At 43.0% G+C, this 20,743-nt stretch overlaps 1 protein-coding gene across 1 annotated transcript in view; it reads left to right on the forward strand.

The window, feature by feature from the left end:
- EXT1 (exostosin glycosyltransferase 1) overlaps positions 1-20,329 on the forward strand; it is a 181,827-nt gene extending 161,498 nt beyond the window's left edge. The window contains exons 5-11 of the mRNA XM_058025315.1: positions 1,615-1,747; positions 3,095-3,213; positions 3,935-4,030; positions 7,119-7,208; positions 10,989-11,149; positions 12,131-12,302; positions 14,869-20,329. Of these exons, the coding sequence (XP_057881298.1) occupies positions 1,615-1,747; positions 3,095-3,213; positions 3,935-4,030; positions 7,119-7,208; positions 10,989-11,149; positions 12,131-12,302; positions 14,869-15,054 (957 nt within the window). The 3' untranslated portion in view covers positions 15,055-20,329. The remainder of the gene's footprint in view (positions 1-1,614; positions 1,748-3,094; positions 3,214-3,934; positions 4,031-7,118; positions 7,209-10,988; positions 11,150-12,130; positions 12,303-14,868) is intronic.
- Positions 20,330-20,743: the final 414 nt, after the last annotated feature.

Here is a 20,743-nt window from a genome sequence, read left to right on the forward strand (position 1 = left end):
CATACATTCTTGTCAGTGATGGCATTACAGTCCTAAGTCTGTTATTCCAAAACAAAAAGTTAAATTAACTTACTCATGTGAGTGAATTACTGCATATTAGCTATGGTAATTGGCTGTAGGCAAAATTCAGAAAAGTATGCATTTAACATCTGCCCCAGTTTAGCAGTACATGTATTGCTACCAGCAGTGGATTGTCTAACACAATGTAACTGGTGTTTTAATCTTTTCTTGTCATGGCAATCAAAAATTCCAGGAAGACGGCTGCTTGTGGCAATACTTACTCATGTATTGACCAAATGTCCCTGAACTTAGGAGCTTACAGATATTTTAGCTTGCTTAGAGTGCAGCAGCTGCTTTTGTTCTTCTTGTGGTGGGTCTTTTTGCTTGTTTTTTGGTTTTCCTACACTTCAGTCCAGCTTCAGAGACATGAAGTTTCACCCAGATACGTCTGTGTTAAGGCCAGAGACACTGGGTGAGAACAACCAACATGTTCTTGGCACTCAAGCCCTGTGCACTGCATAAACTGCCAGATACATGGAAAACTCCTTGGAAGATAACAAAAGATGAGCTGCAGAAGAGGGCAAAGCATTCGTGCTTAGCCAGCTTGGGGGAAAATTCATCCTTCACCACCCACTGGCCCTTTGCAGCATTCCATCTCCAGACCTGCTAACTTCTAATGCTCCAAGGGAAAGCAAATCTGTAAGAATATGTGGCTCAAGAGTGTACTGCACTTAGAAAGTTGCACCTTCTTTGGAGGCTGAATTTGTCCTATTAGAGATTCCCACCACTGAATCTTGTTGTGCCTTTGCAGGAAGTTTAAAGGATTTCCCATCAGTGTAAGAACCACTCTTGTTCCTGCAATCAGGCATCCCATGTGAAGCAACTGTAATTTCATAAATACACACTAATTGTATGGCCTGGTATTGTTTTTTCTTTTTTTGCTTGTGGTATTCTAGGTGATAAAGTAGATGACATAGCAATCTGATCTGATCTCAAAAATCTAAGAATCTCTGGTTTTGGCACCCCATAGAGTCAGGCAGTAGTTGGGAAAAGATCATGTTTCATCCAATGAGGAACTGTTGCAGAACTGAGATGTGGAATCAGTGATGCATCTGAATGCTAATATCCCTTTATAATTAAGAAAAAAATAATAATTAGTGCAGCCTGATTTGCTGAAAGTCTTTTTGGTTTTGAATACTCTCCTTATCTCCTAATATTATCTGGCTTTTTAATGCCATCTTCAAATAATTGTCTTCTGTGAGTTCTGGATAGTAAAGCTGACAATGAACTAATCAGGCTTACAACTGCTAAGATACTCAAATAGACAAAATATTTGACTTGAATTATAAAAAGCAATAAATTGTATGGTCCCTGTGTCCAGAGAGACTAATCAGGCGCTCTAAAACCTATGGCACAAAGCCTGAGCTGCTGAAGTGGTGTCAGAGTGTGCAGGTTCTGAGTCCTTTTAAGAGAGATCAAGGAGGAGGGTCTAGTAATTTGTGTGTCTCAGCTTTTTGCAGAATGGGTGATGATTCCAGTCAGCTGGAGTCCCTGAAGCTTCTAGCAGTGACTATGACAGTCTATTTAAAAATCTTTATTTCTCTTGTTTTCCAGATTATTCAGGACAGAATATTTAAGCACATATCACGTAACAGCTTAATATGGAACAAACATCCTGGAGGGTTATTTGTACTGCCACAATATTCCTCATATCTGGGAGATTTTCCTTACTACTATGCTAATCTTGGTGAGTGAATCCTTGCTATAATGTAGTAACATCTGGAATTTCTAGTGGAATTTTGAAGTTTTGTCTTTGAGTAGCATGTGCCAAGTGACTTACCATTCATTTCTAGTTAATGATGCCTTTCATTTATCCTGTCTCAGTCTTCACTGCCCACTGTAGACTGTAACATCTGACTCATCAACATGCATCATGTGCCTCTTGCTTGCAGAGATTGTTTAAAAAAAAAAGTATGTTCCCTCATACTTTTCAGTTGCTGGTAATTAATGCCTGAGTTGCTGACCCATTCATGGCCTGGGGGTACATAGGAGGAATAGCTTTTTGCTTTCTGTGTTTATTTCTGCTTGGCAAATTGGGAAAGTGGTAATTTACCCATGACACTTTTTATTGGAGTGCACACTTGGTATGGATTTACTCTGCATACCATGTGTCTTCATATGAATCCCACTAGAAGGAATGAATAGAGCTTAGGGTTCATGGCTTTTTCCTGAAGCAGAGCTTGAACAATGAGTTCTGCAGGCGAATGTGCCTCCAGGCTGAAGGGATCCTGCTTACCAGACTGCTGCTACTTTTGGCTCAGCCTCTGCCATCCCACTTGTGTAGATCTGTACTGCTCACCTGCTAAAAATTGACAGTTACTGTGTTAAAAAAGGGAGAAGAAGGTTTCTGTGCTAATTCTGATGAAAAACAACTATGACCCCCACACTGATGAATTTAGATAAGGTCGAGAGCAGTAAGGAAGGGTAGGCGCCAGTAGGATGTGTTATTCCTGGCAAAAAAGGAAATCATAGCGAGACAAAAATTTAAAAATGGAAGGCAAGGATGCAAGCAGAATTATCAGCTCAGGATGTAATTGAAGATTCATGTGGATAGGAATCAACCCAGAAAGAGCAAAAATCTGACACAGGCTGTAATGGAACTGAGGAAAATGAATAAGCTCCTGGAATTTGTGGAGATAATCTGTAAAAAAACATCAAGCATCCAGAGCCAGGCAGCAAAACAGAGCCTGTGTCAAGAAAGACATTTGGCTGAACAAACTAGATGTCAATATTGTGGGACAAAATGGATGAAAAAGAGAGATAACAGAACATCTGTGGAAAGAGTGAGTAAGAAAAGGAAATAATTGTTTTGGAGTCCGGTATTTCAGAGTGGAAGTTAAAGGTGCCGAGTGGGAGTTAAAGGGAAGTGTGATCTCCTCTGAAGCATCTGGTATCTGAGAGGAAGGGAGATGACCTAAAAAAACCTGGCAAGGTTTGCATTAAGTGCAGATTGTTTTTTCCATCCCCAAAGTCCTTTAATCTGTAATAACTGGGGCGATTTTGTCTTTACTGAACACGTCTCTCTTCACTTCAGGTCTGAAGCCTCTTTCCACATTCACTGCCGTTATCCACGCAGTTACTCCCCTGGTTTCCCAATCTCAACCTGTGCTGAAACTCCTGGTTGCTGTAGCCAAGTCCCAGTACTGTGCACAGGTAAGCAGCACTGTTTGGCTGTCAGTCACAGCAGAGACAAACCACTCTGCCGGGAATGTGGAGCCTTGTGAGTCAGCCCTGTTTCAGCCCTCTGTTTCAATTCTGATGTTTCTTTCCTCTGAGATTTCTATGGTCTGTGACCTACATGCATGGGAAGTAAAAATTCTGAGTATAATGGGAGTGGAATAGAGATAGTAATTAAACCCATTGTTACATAAGACAGGTAAAGTAATGAGTGCACTTTAAAGACCAGCATTGTGTGTGCTGCAAACTGCAAAAGGATGCCTATGCCTCATGAGCTGTTACATGATCTTCCTTCCTTCTGCTGTGACTCTTAATCTCATCAGTGCCAGGATTTTGGCTTCTCTAAATAAAACCCTGGGGAGTTCAGTAGGAGCACCCTCTTGCAGTGGAGTGTCACAAGCAGTTTTGCCTTTGATGAGAGCCACAGTAAATCAGTCACATCTGTATCATATGGCTGAAACAGAGACTTCCCAAGTTTCTGCCCAACCTATATTTACCAGAGAGGATATATATTGTAAGTAGTTGGATTGGGTGAAATCAATGTAGGAAGTGTTATTTTTATGCAGATTTGTTACATTGCCTTGGATTTTGAAAATCCTAATTTGAATCTAACACATCTGTCTGGAAATCTGAGACCTTAGAGTATGGGCCGCGTTGCTGCAAAGGTCTTTGATCATGGTCCAATATTCTCTTTCAGATTATTGTTTTATGGAATTGTGATAAACCCCTCCCAGCCAAACACCGCTGGCCTGCCACTTCTGTGCCTGTCATAGTCATTGAAGGAGAAAGCAAGGTAGGTGGAGAGGAGCATGGTAAAAGGTTGCCTGCATTCTCTGATGGGACGGGAATGTATTTTTGCAGCGCCTTTGGTGAAAGCTTTGTAGTTCCCAACAAAATGACAGCTCCCTTCTATTCCTTGGCCTTTTGTACCAGCTTAGTTGCAGATTCGTGTTTCATGCATGGGCCCTGTGCACTCAGAAATCATCAGCATGACAATTAATGCCCTGAATCTGAGATTCAGAGGTGGGACTCAGTTTTGAAATGTGACCCCAGCAGCAGAGAGGGCTGACCCCATCGTTGGAGATTCCATCTCTCTGCAGGTGCATGAAAGTAGTGATGCAGCTGCACTCCTTGAGTCTAAGTCACATGCAAGACTTGGGGGTCAGCTATGGACTCAAAAGCAGAGTTAAAAATGAGAAATTGCCTTTGAAAAGTATCTTCTTTTATGGTACTTGAGAGGTACTGCTGCCATAAAAAAAAAAAAGGGGGCTTGGAACACTTGTGTGGGAACAAAATCACCATGTCATCTCTTGCTGTGCAACACACATGTCTTGTTTGTACTTTCACAAAGTGAAAATAGATGCCATCAGATGAGAAAAGACTCACTTAAGTGGATGAATCCTTTCCAAATGCAGGCCTGAGAGGAGCAAGATTTCTTGCTTCTAGAATCTGAAACAGATTTGAGCTGGACCTCTGTGCAGTCTCTGTCAGCTGGCTCCAGAGCTCTGTGTTGGCAAAGGGAACTTTTAGTTGCTTTGCCTGTACAATCCTATTTTGAATTTGTAATTTTGTCTTTGGTATTTTCTCCTTATCACATTAACAACACCCTGCAAGGTTGGCAGCTAAAGGCTCTGGCCCTAGCTAGCCACATAAACAGTATCAGGAGAATTGCTGCAGGGCCAAGAAAGGTTGTAGAGATTTCTGAGCCTTTTGAATGTTCTGAGTGTTTTTATTTTCTTTTTGTAAAACTAGCAGAGGTGAGATAGAGGAGAAATCTCTGACCAGTGCTATAATGTTTGTAGAAATTGGCCCCAGGCACTGTTTAGATTACAAATGAGTCTCCTGAGTACATAAAGGTGTGTTTATAGTGGACAGTCTCTTCCCTCTAATATCCCAGCATATTCCCAATGGCTTCTTATGTGCAAAGCTGGTTTTTTGGACTGAGTTTGCAGAGCCAGAGCAACACAGTTCAAAAGTTGCACAAAGAAACTGCTTTTCATCTCCAAACTTGGCCAAGGCCTGCTGGCAGGCACCAGTACTCCATGCAGCTGATCATGGTGGTCTGCCTTTACCAAACATTCACTCTTCCCTTCAAATCAAATATTATAACACCCATTTTACAAAATGGTACTTTAGCTATTAAAAAATACATGGCAAGTCCTGACTGGTGTACTACTTAAAATTTTTGCACAATCTGTAAAAGATTAGGGATGAGAACAGCTGATCCTGTGTTTGTGCAGTGGGTGTTTGCTCTACAAGCCCCCTGGTCCCTGTACTGCAGACAGAACCAGCTGGCCAGCTCTTGCTAGAACCCACCTTGCAGCTCCAGCCTGTCCCTGCCAGGGTGCCACCACCTGCTGCCTGCTTGCTCTGCTTCATCTTAATGTAAGCAGAGCAAAACCCTCAGCCCCAGGCAGATCACCTCTTCCTCAGAGCCCTGCCTCCCTGCACCAAGGCCATCACAGTGATGAAGGGGTCTGTCTCCAGACAGACATTGTGGACATCTTGATTATGGAGACAGATCTTTCTCTGAATCAAGGCATAGATTCCAAAGACCTGTTCCCAAACAGGTTGCAGGGAATGTAGAACTGACCATGTCAATTAGGAGGGTTGTGTAAAACTTCTCCATGTCCCTGTTTCTGTACAGTGGATTCCTCTTACTGGGCTTGACCTTTGAAGTTTTCTCTTGGCATAGTAAATTGGTAAAGAAGTCTAGTAATTAACCAGGCTGTTTGTCTTAGTAAATGAGGGAAACAAACGGTGTTGTGTCCTTGTTATTCTTCATGGGTTCTCAAAAGGTGCTATTTAGTGTGTTAAAGAAACCATATGGATTTTCATTTCTTGCTGTTATCTTTTTGATCCAGCTTTCCCATCTATTTCCTATTACTTTGAGGACTATCTGCTATATCTTTAAAAAGCTTATTCTGTAAATAGGTTTTTTATATATAGAGTGGTGTGAATTGGAAGGGCCTTAAAGACTATCCAGTGCCAACCCCTCTGCCATGGACCAAGAAACCTCCCACTAAACCAGGTTGCTCAGAGCCCTGTGCAGCGTGGCCTTGAGCACTCCCAGGGATGGGGCATCCACAGCTCCTCTGGGCAACCTGTTACAGTGCCTCACCACCCTCACAGTAAAGATTTTTTTCCTAATACCTAATCTAAACCTCCTCTCTGTCAGTTTGAATTCATTCCCCCTTGTGCTGTCTCTGCATGCTCTTATAAAACATCCCTCTCCATCTTTCTTTCAGGCTCCCTGCAGGTACTGGAAGGCCATTTAAGAATGTGACTTCTTAAAATGCTACAATACCTATATAATTCTTCATGCAGATAAAGCTTGATTTGAGCTTTAAAAGCTTGAGTTCTTTAGTATGTTCTCCTTTTCTGATGGAGAAGGTTGCACCATCCTGGCATTATAACATCCTTCACACACAGCCTGGGCTGTTTGGTTTCCCAGCTGTGTAAGCTTATGAAGGCTGCAAAGTCCTTCTCAGCGTTCATTACCTCTGATCCTCACACCCTGTAGGAGAGCAGAGGGACAGTCCTAGCCACCAGGGAAAATATCCTCCACAAAGAAGCTGTAGGCACATCTAATTATCAGTACAGACCAGTGCAGTTTGTCACTAAAGGAAAGCAGTCTGCTGCAAAGAGGGAGGTCTGTTCAGAAATTACTCCTCAGATAGAAGGTATAGGCTGACTGCTGGAGTGACAAAAATGACACTCCTTCACTTTTGAGCTGAAGGGTCCTTTCCATCAGACAGAAATATGCCACCTACCTCAGACAAGAGGAAATAAGAGTGAGGAATAAAATTAAGTATTTGCCTTGGAAATGAATCCTTCAAGTGATTTTTATTTCCTCCCCTTCCTGCCTTGAATACGCACAGGTTATGAGCAGTCGCTTCCTACCCTACGACAACATCGTGACAGACGCAGTGCTGAGCCTGGATGAGGACACCGTGCTTTCAACCACTGAGGTAAGGGTCTCTGCTTTCAACCACTGAGGTAAGGGTCTCTGCTTTCAACCACTGAGCTAAGGGTCTCTGCTTTCAACCACTGAGGTAAGTAAGGGTCTCTGGGACTCTGCTTGGCTCCTGGGCTCATCCTGAGCACAGCAGGTTCGCTCTTCTCTTGCCATTGCCAGTGAGCAAATGTTACAAGATTTCCTGCTGCACTGCTCAGATTTAGGGTGTGCACTCGTTTCTGCAGCCCTGCCACTGCCTGCCATCAGAGGAGCTTTCGCCCTGGTTAATTGGCTCATCATTAGCATATGGTGCTTCCGTTCTTTATTATTTTAGTAACATAGCTGCAGGCGGGTGTAGGCAGCCGAGAGCAGTCAGCTTTAATATTCTGCTCTCACTTTTGTGATTGGGGTGGCTTCCCCTCCCACAGTATCAGTAGAGGGTGTGGGGAGAGGGGGAAGGCTTGTCAGCAGAGAGGGACTGCTATCACTCCAAAATACAGCATTGCCACCCTGGTGCAGATTTCACTGAGGAATGCTCTTTCTCCATTGTGTCAGCCCATAAAATTGGAGTTCTTTGCTAGTTTAGATGCTCGAGTGTCTGTGCCAAGAGCAAGATAGCACTAAGAAAAGAAAAATACTGTAGAAAACCAATTTTTACAACTGGGATGAGTATTGATTTTTAGAACCTCTTCCTGAGAACCACAAGGGAAACCGATGACAGTTTATATAGAGTGCAATATTTGGGAAATACATTATTAATGATGGTCAGGGAATAGCTTGAAAAACTCGATTTTCTTTTGTTTTCCCTTTTTTCCTCCATGTCCCTGGTCATTCTGCTCTCCCCACTTCACCTACATAAAAATGCATTTCTGTCAGTGATGAGGATCTTTCACTGATGCTGCCAGTACTTATATGTCAGCGAAGAAATGTGTAACATTAGTCTTCAGTCACTGCTATATACCCTAAGATGTCACTGAATTTGTTCTAAATGGATGAGATTGCAACTGCTCTTCTCCCCTGTACAGATGTTGTGCTGTGGTTAGACTGCCAAAGAAATAGCCTTGGTAGCCCTCTTTTGCTTCAAAAATGAAAGAAATAGTTGACATTGAACCTGTTTGATGCCAATGTTACACCTTGGTAGTTTCTGCTAGATGAGGAAGAATATGGCTGCTGCCAAAGCACTTGTGTGCAAAGCCCTGCACAGCCCAAAGAAACCCCAAAGCAATAAAAGACATTTCTCCTTGGGCTGGGCTTCCTAAGCAGGTTGTTGCTCAGGATGAAGGGTCCCATCTCAGCTGCCCTGGGGATCATGGTAACACTTCTAAGGTACTTCATTGCACTGACAGGGTATTTACAGCAATCCAGCCTGTGGATTCCCTGAGGATTTGAGGCTTTGTTTTGTTTTGACTGGTATTTAGTCATCCTGCAAACTTCAGAGTCATACAGGCTTCTGGAACACATATGAAATATGAAATAAATAGTGTTTCTCATTTGACTTGGCCATGTTTTACCCTAAACATTTTGAAGCACAAATACTTGCTGTTGTGTGAGGCAGCCTACACTTTTCTTTGTGGCTTTGTTACTTTGCTTTGTTTTCTTTGTTGCTCCTGTGAGCAACTTACAGCTGATCCTGTGTTTGTGCAGTGGGTGTTTGCTCTACGAGCCCCCTGGTCCCTGTGCTGCAGACAGAACCAGCTGGCCAGCTCTTGCTAGAGCCCACCTTGCAGCTCCAGCCTGTCTCTGCCAGGGTGCCACCACCAGCAGCTCTGCTTGGTGGCTCTCCATGAAGAGAGAACTCTCTATTGCTTCACTTCCCCCATGGTACAGCTTACACCAGTGTGATGTGACATCTCCTTTGAAACTAGCTGCTCATGGAGGGTTGTGGTGGCACAGCTACAAGGCCCAGAAAAGGCAGTTTAGAAACATGGTCAAAGACAATCACATTCCCACTCAGAGCAGCAGTCACCAGGCACATCCTCTGGACTGTCTGATCCCGGTATGTAAAGGTTTTCCACTCTCAACAGAGCAGGGGGTGATTGTTCTGTGAGAGGAGCTGTTCCACAGGCACAGAGGGTGTGTGCATGGGAAGTCATTAGGAGTCAGCATGGGTCATGATCCAGAGGTTTAAGAGATTGCCAGCCTGGTTGGGTTTTCCTGGTGATCAGCCAAGAGTGGCAGTGCTGCTGGAAATTACTTAGGATGAGACCTGAGGGGTTTTTCTAATAAACGGAGTTTTCTCTTAGGGTGGTTGCTTTACTGCATCTTCCTAGTGCAAGGGCAGATACTTGAAAGCACAAGAGAGGGCACTGGGTACAGCAATTTTATTATTTATTAAAGTTTGAGATTCTCAGACTTCTGTAAAGAAAACAGATGTCACGTTTTATGGGAAAGGCCTTTATAGAGAAAAAAACCCTTCAGTTCTTTCATGTGGTATTGATTTGGATGAGATCAGAACTATCACAACGGTAACTGGTTTGTGCACATTGTCTTTCTGGTTGGCCTCAGATTCCTGAAACAACTTTAAAGAAAATAACCAGGCCCTAACTTTGTATTTCAGCCCATGTGCGACTCTTCTGTTTCATAAAAACACTGTAAATGTGAGAAGTCTGACAGTAATCAACAAAAAATGGGACTGTTCTCAGAGCAGCTATTCTTTACCTAACCTCTACACCCTTAACTTTGACTGCATTCTTGGAAGGTTTTTCAAACATTTTTGAGCGAAGTTTTAGGTCCCTCTGGTACTGAGGGGAGCCTAATGTGCAGTGCAGAAACAAAGCCCTCTTTTTTTGGGTTTGAATAGAACAATAAGAATTGTGTATAACTCTTAAAAAATTTCAGTCTAGCTTGAGCTCCAAAATCTAAGTTGAATGGTGGGGACTGCCAACCATTGATAAAATCTTTCCATATATATTTTTACCAAACTCTTGTCAAATATCAGGCTGACAATCCTTTTGCAAGCTACCCAGATCATCCCTTTCCTAATATCACTAGATTTTGTTTGGGAGGATCATGGGGTAGCAATGTCCTGTCACTTCTCAATTCTCAGAGATTTGAGTTATTAGAGTAGCTACAGCAAGACAATAAAATAAAAAAATGCCATTGGCAGCATTTCAGCATTTGACATAGTCTTGTGTCTCATACAATATGAAGCATTTTTCATAAAGTTTGGGCTCCCTATGCAATTTAACTAAATGGGAATTTTATCTTCCTCTTTATTAAGCTATATCTTGAACCTTTTTGGTCATCTTGACAGTCTTGAAAGTATGACTGACATGGTCTTCAGAAGGCTCAAAACAGAAAATATAAAAGGACTCCACACTGACTGTTTTATTTTCACTGAGCCGCCTTTACCATTTAAAGTGCTTGACTCCTGATTTTCCAAGCTCTGTGTTAACAGTGATTATAATGGTAGGTGCAATGCGTGAAGATGTGCAGAAATTTCAGTTTACCACATGGCCATTACCCCTTGGTGTTGCATCAAGGTATAAATACATGCACCTACACCCATTTTTTCTGTAACTTGAAAAGGTTTGATATGTAAAGGGCAAGCTTGAAAATGTTAATGTAATGCTGTGATGCTCTAGACTCCCTTTAACAGGAACCATTAAAATGTGCATAATTATAGGGCAAAATGTCAAGCAGTCAGTTTAATTTACTGATGAATACACAGAATTACTGTTTTGCAACAGTTCCAAGATTTTGAACTGCGAATAAGTGGCAAGGTTGTATTTTGTTTTGTTGACATTTGTTGAAATAGTTTCAGTATTCATTTGGCCTGTACCTTTGTCCACAGGTGGATTTTGCCTTTACAGTTTGGCAGAGCTTTCCAGAGAGGATTGTAGGCTATCCTGCACGCAGTCACTTCTGGGACAACACTAAGGAAAGGTGGGGGTATACCTCCAAATGGACTAATGACTATTCCATGGTATTGACAGGAGCTGCTATTTACCACAAGTAAGAATCCAGAGCATCTGCTATCCTTCTTCTGTATGAAACATAATAGTAAAGAGGGGGTGAGGTGTGAAGAACATTCTTCTGGGGAGGGGGAAAAAAGATAGTAAGTGGGTCTACTTTTTATGGGGTAATAATTTAAGTTCTTGGTTGAGCTCTGGGGATCTGGTAATCATTACTGCACTTGTTGGGTCTCTTTGAAGTCACTTGTGTTTTGAGGCAGTCGGACTGCTCTTTTTAACATCAGGAATTACATACTTCAAAGAGTTCCCGAATTCATTAAGCTGCTTGGCTGAATGGCCTGTAGCATAGCAGAAAGGAGGTTACTTCCAGACCAGCTCTGGGTATGTGTTGGCTGACAGCTACAGACTGCAAAGTCTTCTGGCTACTCTAGAAATGTAGTACAATGGGCGTGCGACAGTTCAGCATATTGCAGCATGTTGGAGAAAACCTATGCAGTTAGAACTTCAGCAGACCAAGGTCCTCTCTACATTTAAAGAAAAAGAAAATTCTGAAATCTCTAATCCACACCCCCCACTAAGGAGAAGACAGGCCACAGGGGATGATACAGACTCAAAGGAGAATAATTTCAACAATGAGAAGAGTAGTAGGGCAGTTTTAATGCAAGTTCTTTCCAACTGAACAGTTTGGGAAGAAAATAGGGAGGATGAATTCATCAGTGTTGTCTATCATATTGTAGCACAGTGGGGCTCTCCTTCCTCCTTGTCCATTATCTTGATACTTAGGCCCACATTGTTTCCTTCAACGTGGTTGCAGAAAAGGTACATGTTCTCTTTCTCCTTTAGCACTCTTTGCTGTCCTGATGAGACACGGATTTTCCCTTCTTGTTGGAGGGTGAGACCAAAGAAAGGAAGTGCTGTATGGGGAGATGAGTACAAAACTTAGGTTTCAATTGAGACAGAAATGTCCTGGATACCTGAAAGCCCCGTGACTTGTATTAATAACACTGCTGTTGCTTTTCAGATATTATCACTACCTGTACACTCATTACCTGCCTGCCAGCCTAAAGAATATGGTGGACCAACTGGCCAATTGTGAGGACATTCTTATGAATTTTTTGGTGTCAGCCGTGACAAAATTGCCTCCAATCAAAGTAACACAGAAAAAACAGTATAAGGAGACCATGATGGGACAGGTATGTAATCACAGCATGTTTCAGCAGTTGGGATGTATTGATAATGTAACAGGTTCACTTCTAAGTTAGGCTTACAGAGTGGTACAATTCTGTCAAATATTTTTGCAGTTTCTAGTTTAGCAGAACTGTGAATAGACTTTAGATATGCTTATTATAATGAAGAAAAAAGAAAACCAGCAAACATCTACTGTGAATGCTGTTTCCCTTCATAGTTTTCTGACATGATGTTACTCATGGTGATCTCAAACTCTTGAAACTGATGACTATGGTGACTGAATTCCAGTTAAACTCTAATTTTCTAAGTATTCTAGACCGAAGACCTAGTCATGGAATGCTAGAAGCATAAGTAAATTCTAGAAATATTTTCTATTTTTTATTATTATTGATTAATATAATGTACCAGGCTGTCCCTGTGCTATTTTAAATTATATAGTGTGATTCAAGCACTGACACTGAACTGTCACAACAGAGATAATTTGTGATATGCAAGTGTTTTTTCCCCACAGGAAACATTTTATCCCACAGTCATGCCATCACTCATTAGCAGCCATGAAGTGCTTGTTTTAGGTCTTCTTCCAGATACTGGATAAGCCTTCTGTCCTTGCAGAAGTACCTCTAGTAACAGGGGTACATGGTAGTGTGGGGACACTTGTCCTCCTACCCTGTGTGAGAGAGCAATGAGGGGAATAGCAAGTCCTGAGCAGCCTCCCCTCTGTGCTGCCATGGTGTCAGTGATCTCAGTGCAAGCAGCACCACCATTACTGGGGGGCAGGTGAAACAAGGACCCTCGATTTTCCCCTCCCATTTTCCCCTGGTAGCATTACTCAGATCTTTGACTGGGGAGTTGCCATGCCAGTGTGTAAACTGCATTATCTCTGTGTCACTGTGCTGGCACCTGAGGTGGCATTGGTAGCATTCAGCAGTTCTGACTCATCTGGGTGCCCAGGAGACCTTCTGTGAACAAGAAGGTCCCATCCAGAAAGTCCCTGTTGCTTCCAGCTTCAGCCTCACCTCTCCACAGGGCTGTGCTTTGGCTGTTTGGCAAAGATGGAGCATTCATTTTTCATCTTACAGCACGGGTGACTCGAGTCAGCCATGAACTATAACTCTCTCCTACAGACAAGTTGTTCCTGCAGCTTTGGGAAATGTAATGGACCGTGTTCATAATTCCTTGAAAGACAAATAAAAAATTAACATAACCTCAGTGTTGTGACAGAGATGAATAGTCATATGGAAATTCAGTGTTAATGGCCAAAATACCTGCTATAATCCTCTAGCAACAAGCTTTTACTTGCTCTTTAGTGGCTCTGTATAATCAGGAGGCCGCAATCAATGCACATTATAATCTACCACTTGAGCTGAACTGGACAGGCCTTATCACAGTCATTTGGCAAGTCCCTGACTTTATCTATTTCTTCATGTTTTAATTTACATCCTTTGGCTTTATCAATTTATATTTGTTTTTAATATAGTGGAAACACAAGTGCTATGGAGAGATGCATGGGAAGTGGCACAAAAAAACCCTAGGTTCTCAACATTAATACTTTATCTTAAATAATAGTTTTATTATGTTTGTAAATGTTCTTTAGGTACAGACAATGAATAATAGCAGCTTTAAAGCTGCAAGGGCCTTTTTTTTCCAGAGCTGCTGAGTTTCAATGGATTTCCACAGGGATTACAGCTGCCCTGAACTTTGGAAAATCATGCCAGAATATTTTGCATGTATGCAGTCAAAGACCATGGTGTTTTCCTTGGGTCAGAGTTAAATATGATGTAGTGTGGGACTCCATTTTTTGTCAGTGAGACAGTGCTGATGCACTGGACTCGGCCAGAGGGATTCCTGGAAGCACCTTGCTTTTCACTGCAGGGCACACACACAAGAGGTAATGCCAAGCACATAAGACCATCTAAGTTGCAAGCTGGTTGAAATTACTTGTCTATAAATTCCTGCAGATCTGAACAGCAAAAATTCAGGTTTGACCCTGAATAATTGTTTTCCTTCTATGGCTGAAGACCATGGGCAGCAACTGGCCTGGCCTTGGGTGTGCGCCTCTGCTGGAAAGCAATGGCCCTCTGTTTTTTCCTGGTGGTTTTTAAGAACTTGTTGTATCTCTGAAATAGCTGGAGGGTTTGAAGGAAAGAACAGTGGGGGATAAGGTGAAATAGAGTGCTGGCAAGATTTGGGAGTGCTGCTTGTGGCTGTTGTGTTCCACAGGCTGGCTCGTGGTCGAGCTCATGTTTCCACTCAGCCCTGTCCTCTGCTGTCTTTGGGAAGTCAGGCGTGTCCAGCTTGGCACTGCTGGATCTGCTGTGGGCAGGGTGTTCTTGCCCTCTTTGAGCCCCCCAGGCGGGTTCCGGCCGCCACAGAGCCGCGTGTCCCTGAGGCCTGGCACAGTGGCGTGCCATGGTGAACGCCTGGCCCAGCTCCCGCCATTCATTCTCGCCATTCCCTCCATTCCCACCATTCCCACCATTCCCACCATTCCCTCCATTCCCACCTTTCCCTCCATTCCCACCATCCTGTGTGCCAAGGGTGACCCTGATCTCTGCTCTCCTCTCCTCACAGACGTCCCGGGCCTCGCGCTGGGCCGACCCCGACCACTTTGCCCAGCGGCAGAGCTGCATGAACACTTTTGCCAGCTGGTTTGGCTATATGCCGCTGATCCACTCGCAGATGAGGCTCGACCCTGTCCTCTTTAAAGACCAGGTCTCCATCCTGAGGAAGAAGTACCGAGACATTGAACGACTCTGAGGCCGCTGCCGAGGGAGCCGGACTGTGCGGCGGCAGCGAGCGCCCGACCCCGCCGGCCGCGGCTCCGCGCCCAACCGCCGGCACGCTGCTGTCGCTGGGACTAGGTCGTGTACAGTTTCATTATGGAACATTAAATAATTATTTTTGAAATGATTGCTATGCAGGTTTAAACTTTTTTAATGATCAAAAAAAAAAACCCTATTAAAAACAGAGTTCTTTCTTTAATCAAAATTGTGTTGGTTGTGAATATTTCAGAGCTGCCATTTCTTTCTTTTATGCATTTGATTGTCAATGCAATTTTCATTCCTTTTTCCCTGCGCAGTTAAACGCTGGAATCTCACTGGGGGAAAATGCAGCAGGTTCAGAAACAAACTGAGCACAAACAGGACAAAACTGAAGTATTAATCTTTCTTGTTTACTACCAACTTTTTTTTTCCAGTTTTCCCCAAGCCAGTAGCAGCCCCTGTAGCTGAAATCCTTTGGACAGCTGGAAAACTAGAGAATCTCCAAGGAGCCAAATGAGAGGGCAGATCCTTCTGGTTGGGGACCTCTGTTTTAAAGGCAATCAGCCTTGCCTTGAAGGGAGAGAGGAGCCTTATTGTGGAGGAGCATGACATGGAGCACAGGGACACACGTGCACAGCAGGGCTGCAGGGCTGTGTGTTGTGCTCAGGGAGGCACACCTGAGTGTCCCTGCCCATGGATGGCACAGCACCCCGGGGCATGGTGGTCCTGTGGGACACCCAGAGCTGTGCAAGTCCCTGCTGCAGGCAGTGGTGCCTCTTGGCAGCTAAACATCCAGAAGTAGATTTGTTCTGAGGGTAAAAGGAGTGGTGATGGAAAGCAAGAAAGCACTTTGGTGCTTGCAGTGCAGGTATTTGGCCTGTAACTGGCTTATTTGAAATCAAAGCATGGGCTTCTCTTTTTTCCTTTTTTTTTTTTTTTTTTGGAAGTGCAAATATATAGAAACATTCCCTCATGGAGGTCTGACACCTGAAGTAAAGCATATGGTCAGACACTGGGTCCTGGCACCAGTGGTGTTCCCAGGCATGCTTGGGGCAGGGTAACTCATACAAAAAACCTGCTTCTGAAAGATGAGTGCTGCTCGTGCTCCAAAATGGTTTTAGCATTTCAAATATAAGTGGTTTTAAATTGAAATATTCCAGTTGTTTAATTTTTTTTGTAGTCTTTTGCTTATTTATGTGTTTCTTTGCATTGAAGAGTGAAAACAGAAGCAGTGATTTGGGTCAGGAAGATGCCATTCCAGTTTGCTAAGAAAATAAGCACTTTAAAAATGTTTCAAACCCTCACATTTTGGGGTGCTCTGTAATTATCCCCACCCCAAGAGGAGCTCTTTTAAGTCACAGCAAGAGGGTTTAGTGCTGATGCCCAGAAGACCAGCAAGCCTTTCTATACCTCACTTCTTTGTAAGCAGGCAGTCTGGTAGCAGGGATGAAGAGTAGCAACTCTTCAGTCACTACCAGTCCCATCTAGTAGGGATGAAGAGTAATTGGACCAGAATGACCACCTGTTTCCTTCAGGCTCAGGCACCTATTTAATATGCAGCTTTAAGCGACTCACATAACCAGGGCATGCCTCAATTTCCTCTTTGTAAAAGTAATTGTTACTGATTGTAGAGAGAATGCTGTGAAGCTCAAATAATTTCTCTTGCTGGTAAGATTATTATTCCTAAACAGAAAGTTGCTGTCAAAGTGAAAAGTACATGTTGCTAAATGTTGAATGCAACCTGACATGTGAAGAGTTGCAGAGGGTGCTTTGCTTTGCATATGTATTGCAGTATTTGAACAGAGCATGTCAAGTTAGGACAGGACCATCAGGTTCCTGGCATTTTGTTTTAGAATCATAGAATGGTTTGGGTTGGAAAGGATCTTGAAAATCATTTGGTTCCAATCCCCCTGCCATGGGCAGGGACATCTTCCACTAGACCAGGTTGCTCAGAGCCTCATCCAGCCTGGCTTTGGACACCTCCAGGGTGTTCTGTGCAACCTGTTCCAGTGCCTCACCACCCTCACAGTAAAGAATTTCTTCCTAATACCTGATCTGAAGCTACCTTCTTTCAGTTGAAAACCATTACCCCTTGACCTGTCACTACATACCCTTGTAAATCTGAACCAAATCTTTAAAGGAATCTGCCAAAACGTGTGAGACTGCAGTGACTTAAGTTGCTGAAAGGAAGAGGTGCCACTTTTCCCTCAGTTCCCATTGCTCTCCCAGTCCCTGGCCATGCAGTCTCACCTGATACCTTCTGCCATGGTGGTGGCCACCAGATGCTTCTGTGAGCCCATTCAGCTCTCTAAACTCATGGAAAACTGTCCAGTGATTTATTGGCTTTTTCTAATACCAATTTAGAGAGTTAAATCAGCATATGGAGAGAAATGTCAAGAGGCAGCAGTAGGTAGGCAAGGCCAGGGAGGGAAGGGGAGCAGGATATATTTCAGTCTGTGTTTGGGTGAGCTGCTAATTCAGCTGCCCACATCTTGTAAGAATCTGAACCTCACTTCCCTGTGCTCTCAGGTCTGTGCTTGGTGATCTGCATGGGAAGGTGAAATCCACTGATTCTGTTTTCCAGAGTGAAAGGCTCAGTGGCTCCCATGACTTGGAGATCAGGTAGCTCATTCAAGGACTGGAACAGACCTTCTCCTTAGACTCCCTTTTTGGAGAATGTGCCAAACACTGGATGAGGCTTTCTGGGCTCACATTTTTGCTCATGTGGCATGTGCAGGTGAGTGAGCACCCATGTCCACCAGAGCATCTGCACCTCTGGGAAGCAGTCACTGGTCTGTAGCCAACAAGAGAGACCCGTACTTAAGCAAAATTACAGTTCTGCTTGGGTTTTAGTAAATGCCATTTGGGTTGGAGTTTCAGTTAGAAAGAGAGTAACTAACTATTTTTGGAGTGCAGCAAGTCAGGCCAAGCTTTTAAGCTGTTTGACATTCTGTTATCGTCACTTTTTGGGGTGGCTGAAAGAGACTGTGCTAAAGTTCACTCTCAGTGTGATTCGAGGCCCCTTGTGTTTACTGATTGCTAATTAAGCAAGTGACAATGGAAGGCTTAGCTCCAGAGGGATGAGGATAGGTAGGAGCATTTCCCTTTGCGTGTGTTGCCCGGGTGCAGCCGGCGTGCTGGGAAGGAATGTCCCTCGCGGCCGTCGCTCTCCGTGCCCGCAGCCCCGGCTGCAGGGCAAAAGCTGGGCACAGACCCAGCTCAGAGACTCCGTGTGTTACCCTCACTGTGGCCATCGCTGGCCAGTGCTCCTGAGAACAGCAGGCAAAGCCTCCCACGTCCACCTGTGTTGCACAGAGCTGTGTTGTTTCCTTTGTGAATGAAATCACTCTTCTGTCGTGTCCTAGGTGCAAGTTAATGGTTCTTTATTCTTTTTTTTCTCCTCTCCCAATTCAGATGGTGCTGAAACAAGGTTCATTCCTTGTTGCTCCTTTTGTAGGTTTTTTTTATTATTATTTTTCATTAACAGCAGGCTATGTTAGCCTTTACTTTACAGGTACTTGAATGCCTGATGACTTGACTGAGTGTTACGCATGTGGCCTTTTGTAAAGGTTACTGACCTTAATTTAATCAGGGGTGAGATGGGTGGATGAATGTGAATAGATCCATGCCATTAAAACAGAATAGAAGTAGGGATTAGAGTTTGGGAGAACTGATGAATTTTTAATTGAATTTATTAAAGGTAAAAAAAAAAATTAGAAACCCTTCCCAGTTATAATTGAATGAGATCTATTGCTGGAGAAAGGTTTCATGAGAAAAATGTGACACAAAAATAGGGGCAAACTTCCAAGATAGAAAGTGCCTGGCACTCCTTGCAGTCCCTTGGGCCTGCACAAGATTTTATTTGCCCTCTTTCTATTTTGTGAAAATCTCTAATGATTACCATACCTTTTTCTAGATGTGAATGTTTAAGCTTTGTAATAATTTCATAGTGAACACACTGGTGTGCTAATGCATGGCTATTGAGCACTTTGATCTTTTCCATTGGAAAACATCATGGATTTGATCAATTTCAGGTTGCAATTTTTCTTTTAGAGCCAATTTTGGCAAAGAAATTAATTTTTCGCCAATGAGCGCCTTTTAAAATAGCTCATTTACCAAAAGATGTCATTTGGAGAATGGAAGTCATCATTTGAAGCAATGAAAGAAAGAGCTAGATGTAGACTCAGATTTTTTAAAAATCTTTACACGCCCAGTGTACAATGTTGTGTCCTCCTCTTTTGCACTCTCCTACTGAAACTAAAGGAATACCATAACATCTGTTATCCATTGACAACAATTTGTTAATTCCTCCACTTAAACATCCTCTTACAGCAGAGGGTGGTTTGGTTGTCTGCTCTTTTTTTTTTTTTTTTTTTTCCATTCCCAGGCGGGCTCTGATGTCTGTTCTGGAAATGTGGCCTTCAAGGGCATCAGCCTGACAGAGCCATTTCCCTGGGCTGTAGTGGGATTTCACAGGATGCACCTGTGGTCTTCCAAGGAGGGACCTGCCCCACGCAGGGTCTTGGCTGGTGTCTGCTGGAAATAAAATTGCATCTTCCAAAATTTTGTACATCTCACCCTTGTTTAAAACTAAGTCAAGCTGGCCTTTATACCACTATTTTAACTGTCTTCACACACATTTTTTGAGTTGGAATTAAATTAGAGGGAGTTAAATTAGGCAAGGGTTAAACTGGGGGGCTGGGTGGGTATGGGACTCATCAGATGCTTTGAGATGCTCCCTCCCATTCTTTCACAATGTTTTTAGTGATTATTTCACAGTGGTTAGTGATGATCCAATGGGCCTTGCGACCTTGTACATAATTCTGTATATTTATTTTGAGAGAAAATATGTATAGTGTTTGGATTATGAGAATGGAAACCTGAACTGAGAATTCTTAGGTCGGCAAATGTAAAGCAAAAAGGCAAACAAAAATACAATCTTATTTTGTATAAAATGTACATTTTTGAGAAAAATTTTCTAATGCATTACCAATGTTTTCATAGTGCTGCCACATTTTTTTAAAGTGTTTCTCCCTCTTTGTTTGACTATTGACAACATGGTGCAATTAAACCTAAAGCAAATGTGTGAATGAGAGAAAAAGAGAGAATGAGAAATTTAAAAGCCATATAATTTGGTTTACTTCATTAACCTGTATACCATCATAGGTTTACCATCTAAGATAGGTTGGTTTTATAGATAGTGTCACCAAAGACTTTTTTTCTTCAGATTTATTTTGAAAAGTTGTTAATAAAGGACGTACATTTCTGTTGCAGTGTGTTCTTATTTTCAAGGTAGAATAACAAATCTTTGGTTTGGTTCTTGAGAATGCAAATTTGGAAGCACAGTTGCCACATATGTCAATCTGGGGCAGTTAAATGAAAGGCTCTTTATCTGCTCTCTCCTCAGCCTGAACTGAGCGTTGGCTCTGTGCATATCCTGTGTCTCTTGTGCACTGACAAACGTGTGGTGTAGCATGTGGACACAGTGTCCTAATCCAGCAGCACTGACAGGCGTTTGCAGTCCTACCTGAGGGCAGAGCTTTTGGTCTGTGTCACTTGTGTAAAGCAGGACAGTGTCCCTGCATTGTGCCACAGTCATTGGTAGGAACAGTGACTTTTAGAAGGAGTCACTGTAGCGTGTACATGCAAAAACAATCGCTCCAACAGCTCGGAGGCCTTTGAAG

The sequence above is a fragment of the Melospiza georgiana genome, chromosome 1, assembly GCF_028018845.1.
Source record: "Melospiza georgiana isolate bMelGeo1 chromosome 1, bMelGeo1.pri, whole genome shotgun sequence".
Lineage (NCBI taxonomy): Eukaryota > Metazoa > Chordata > Aves > Passeriformes > Passerellidae > Melospiza > Melospiza georgiana.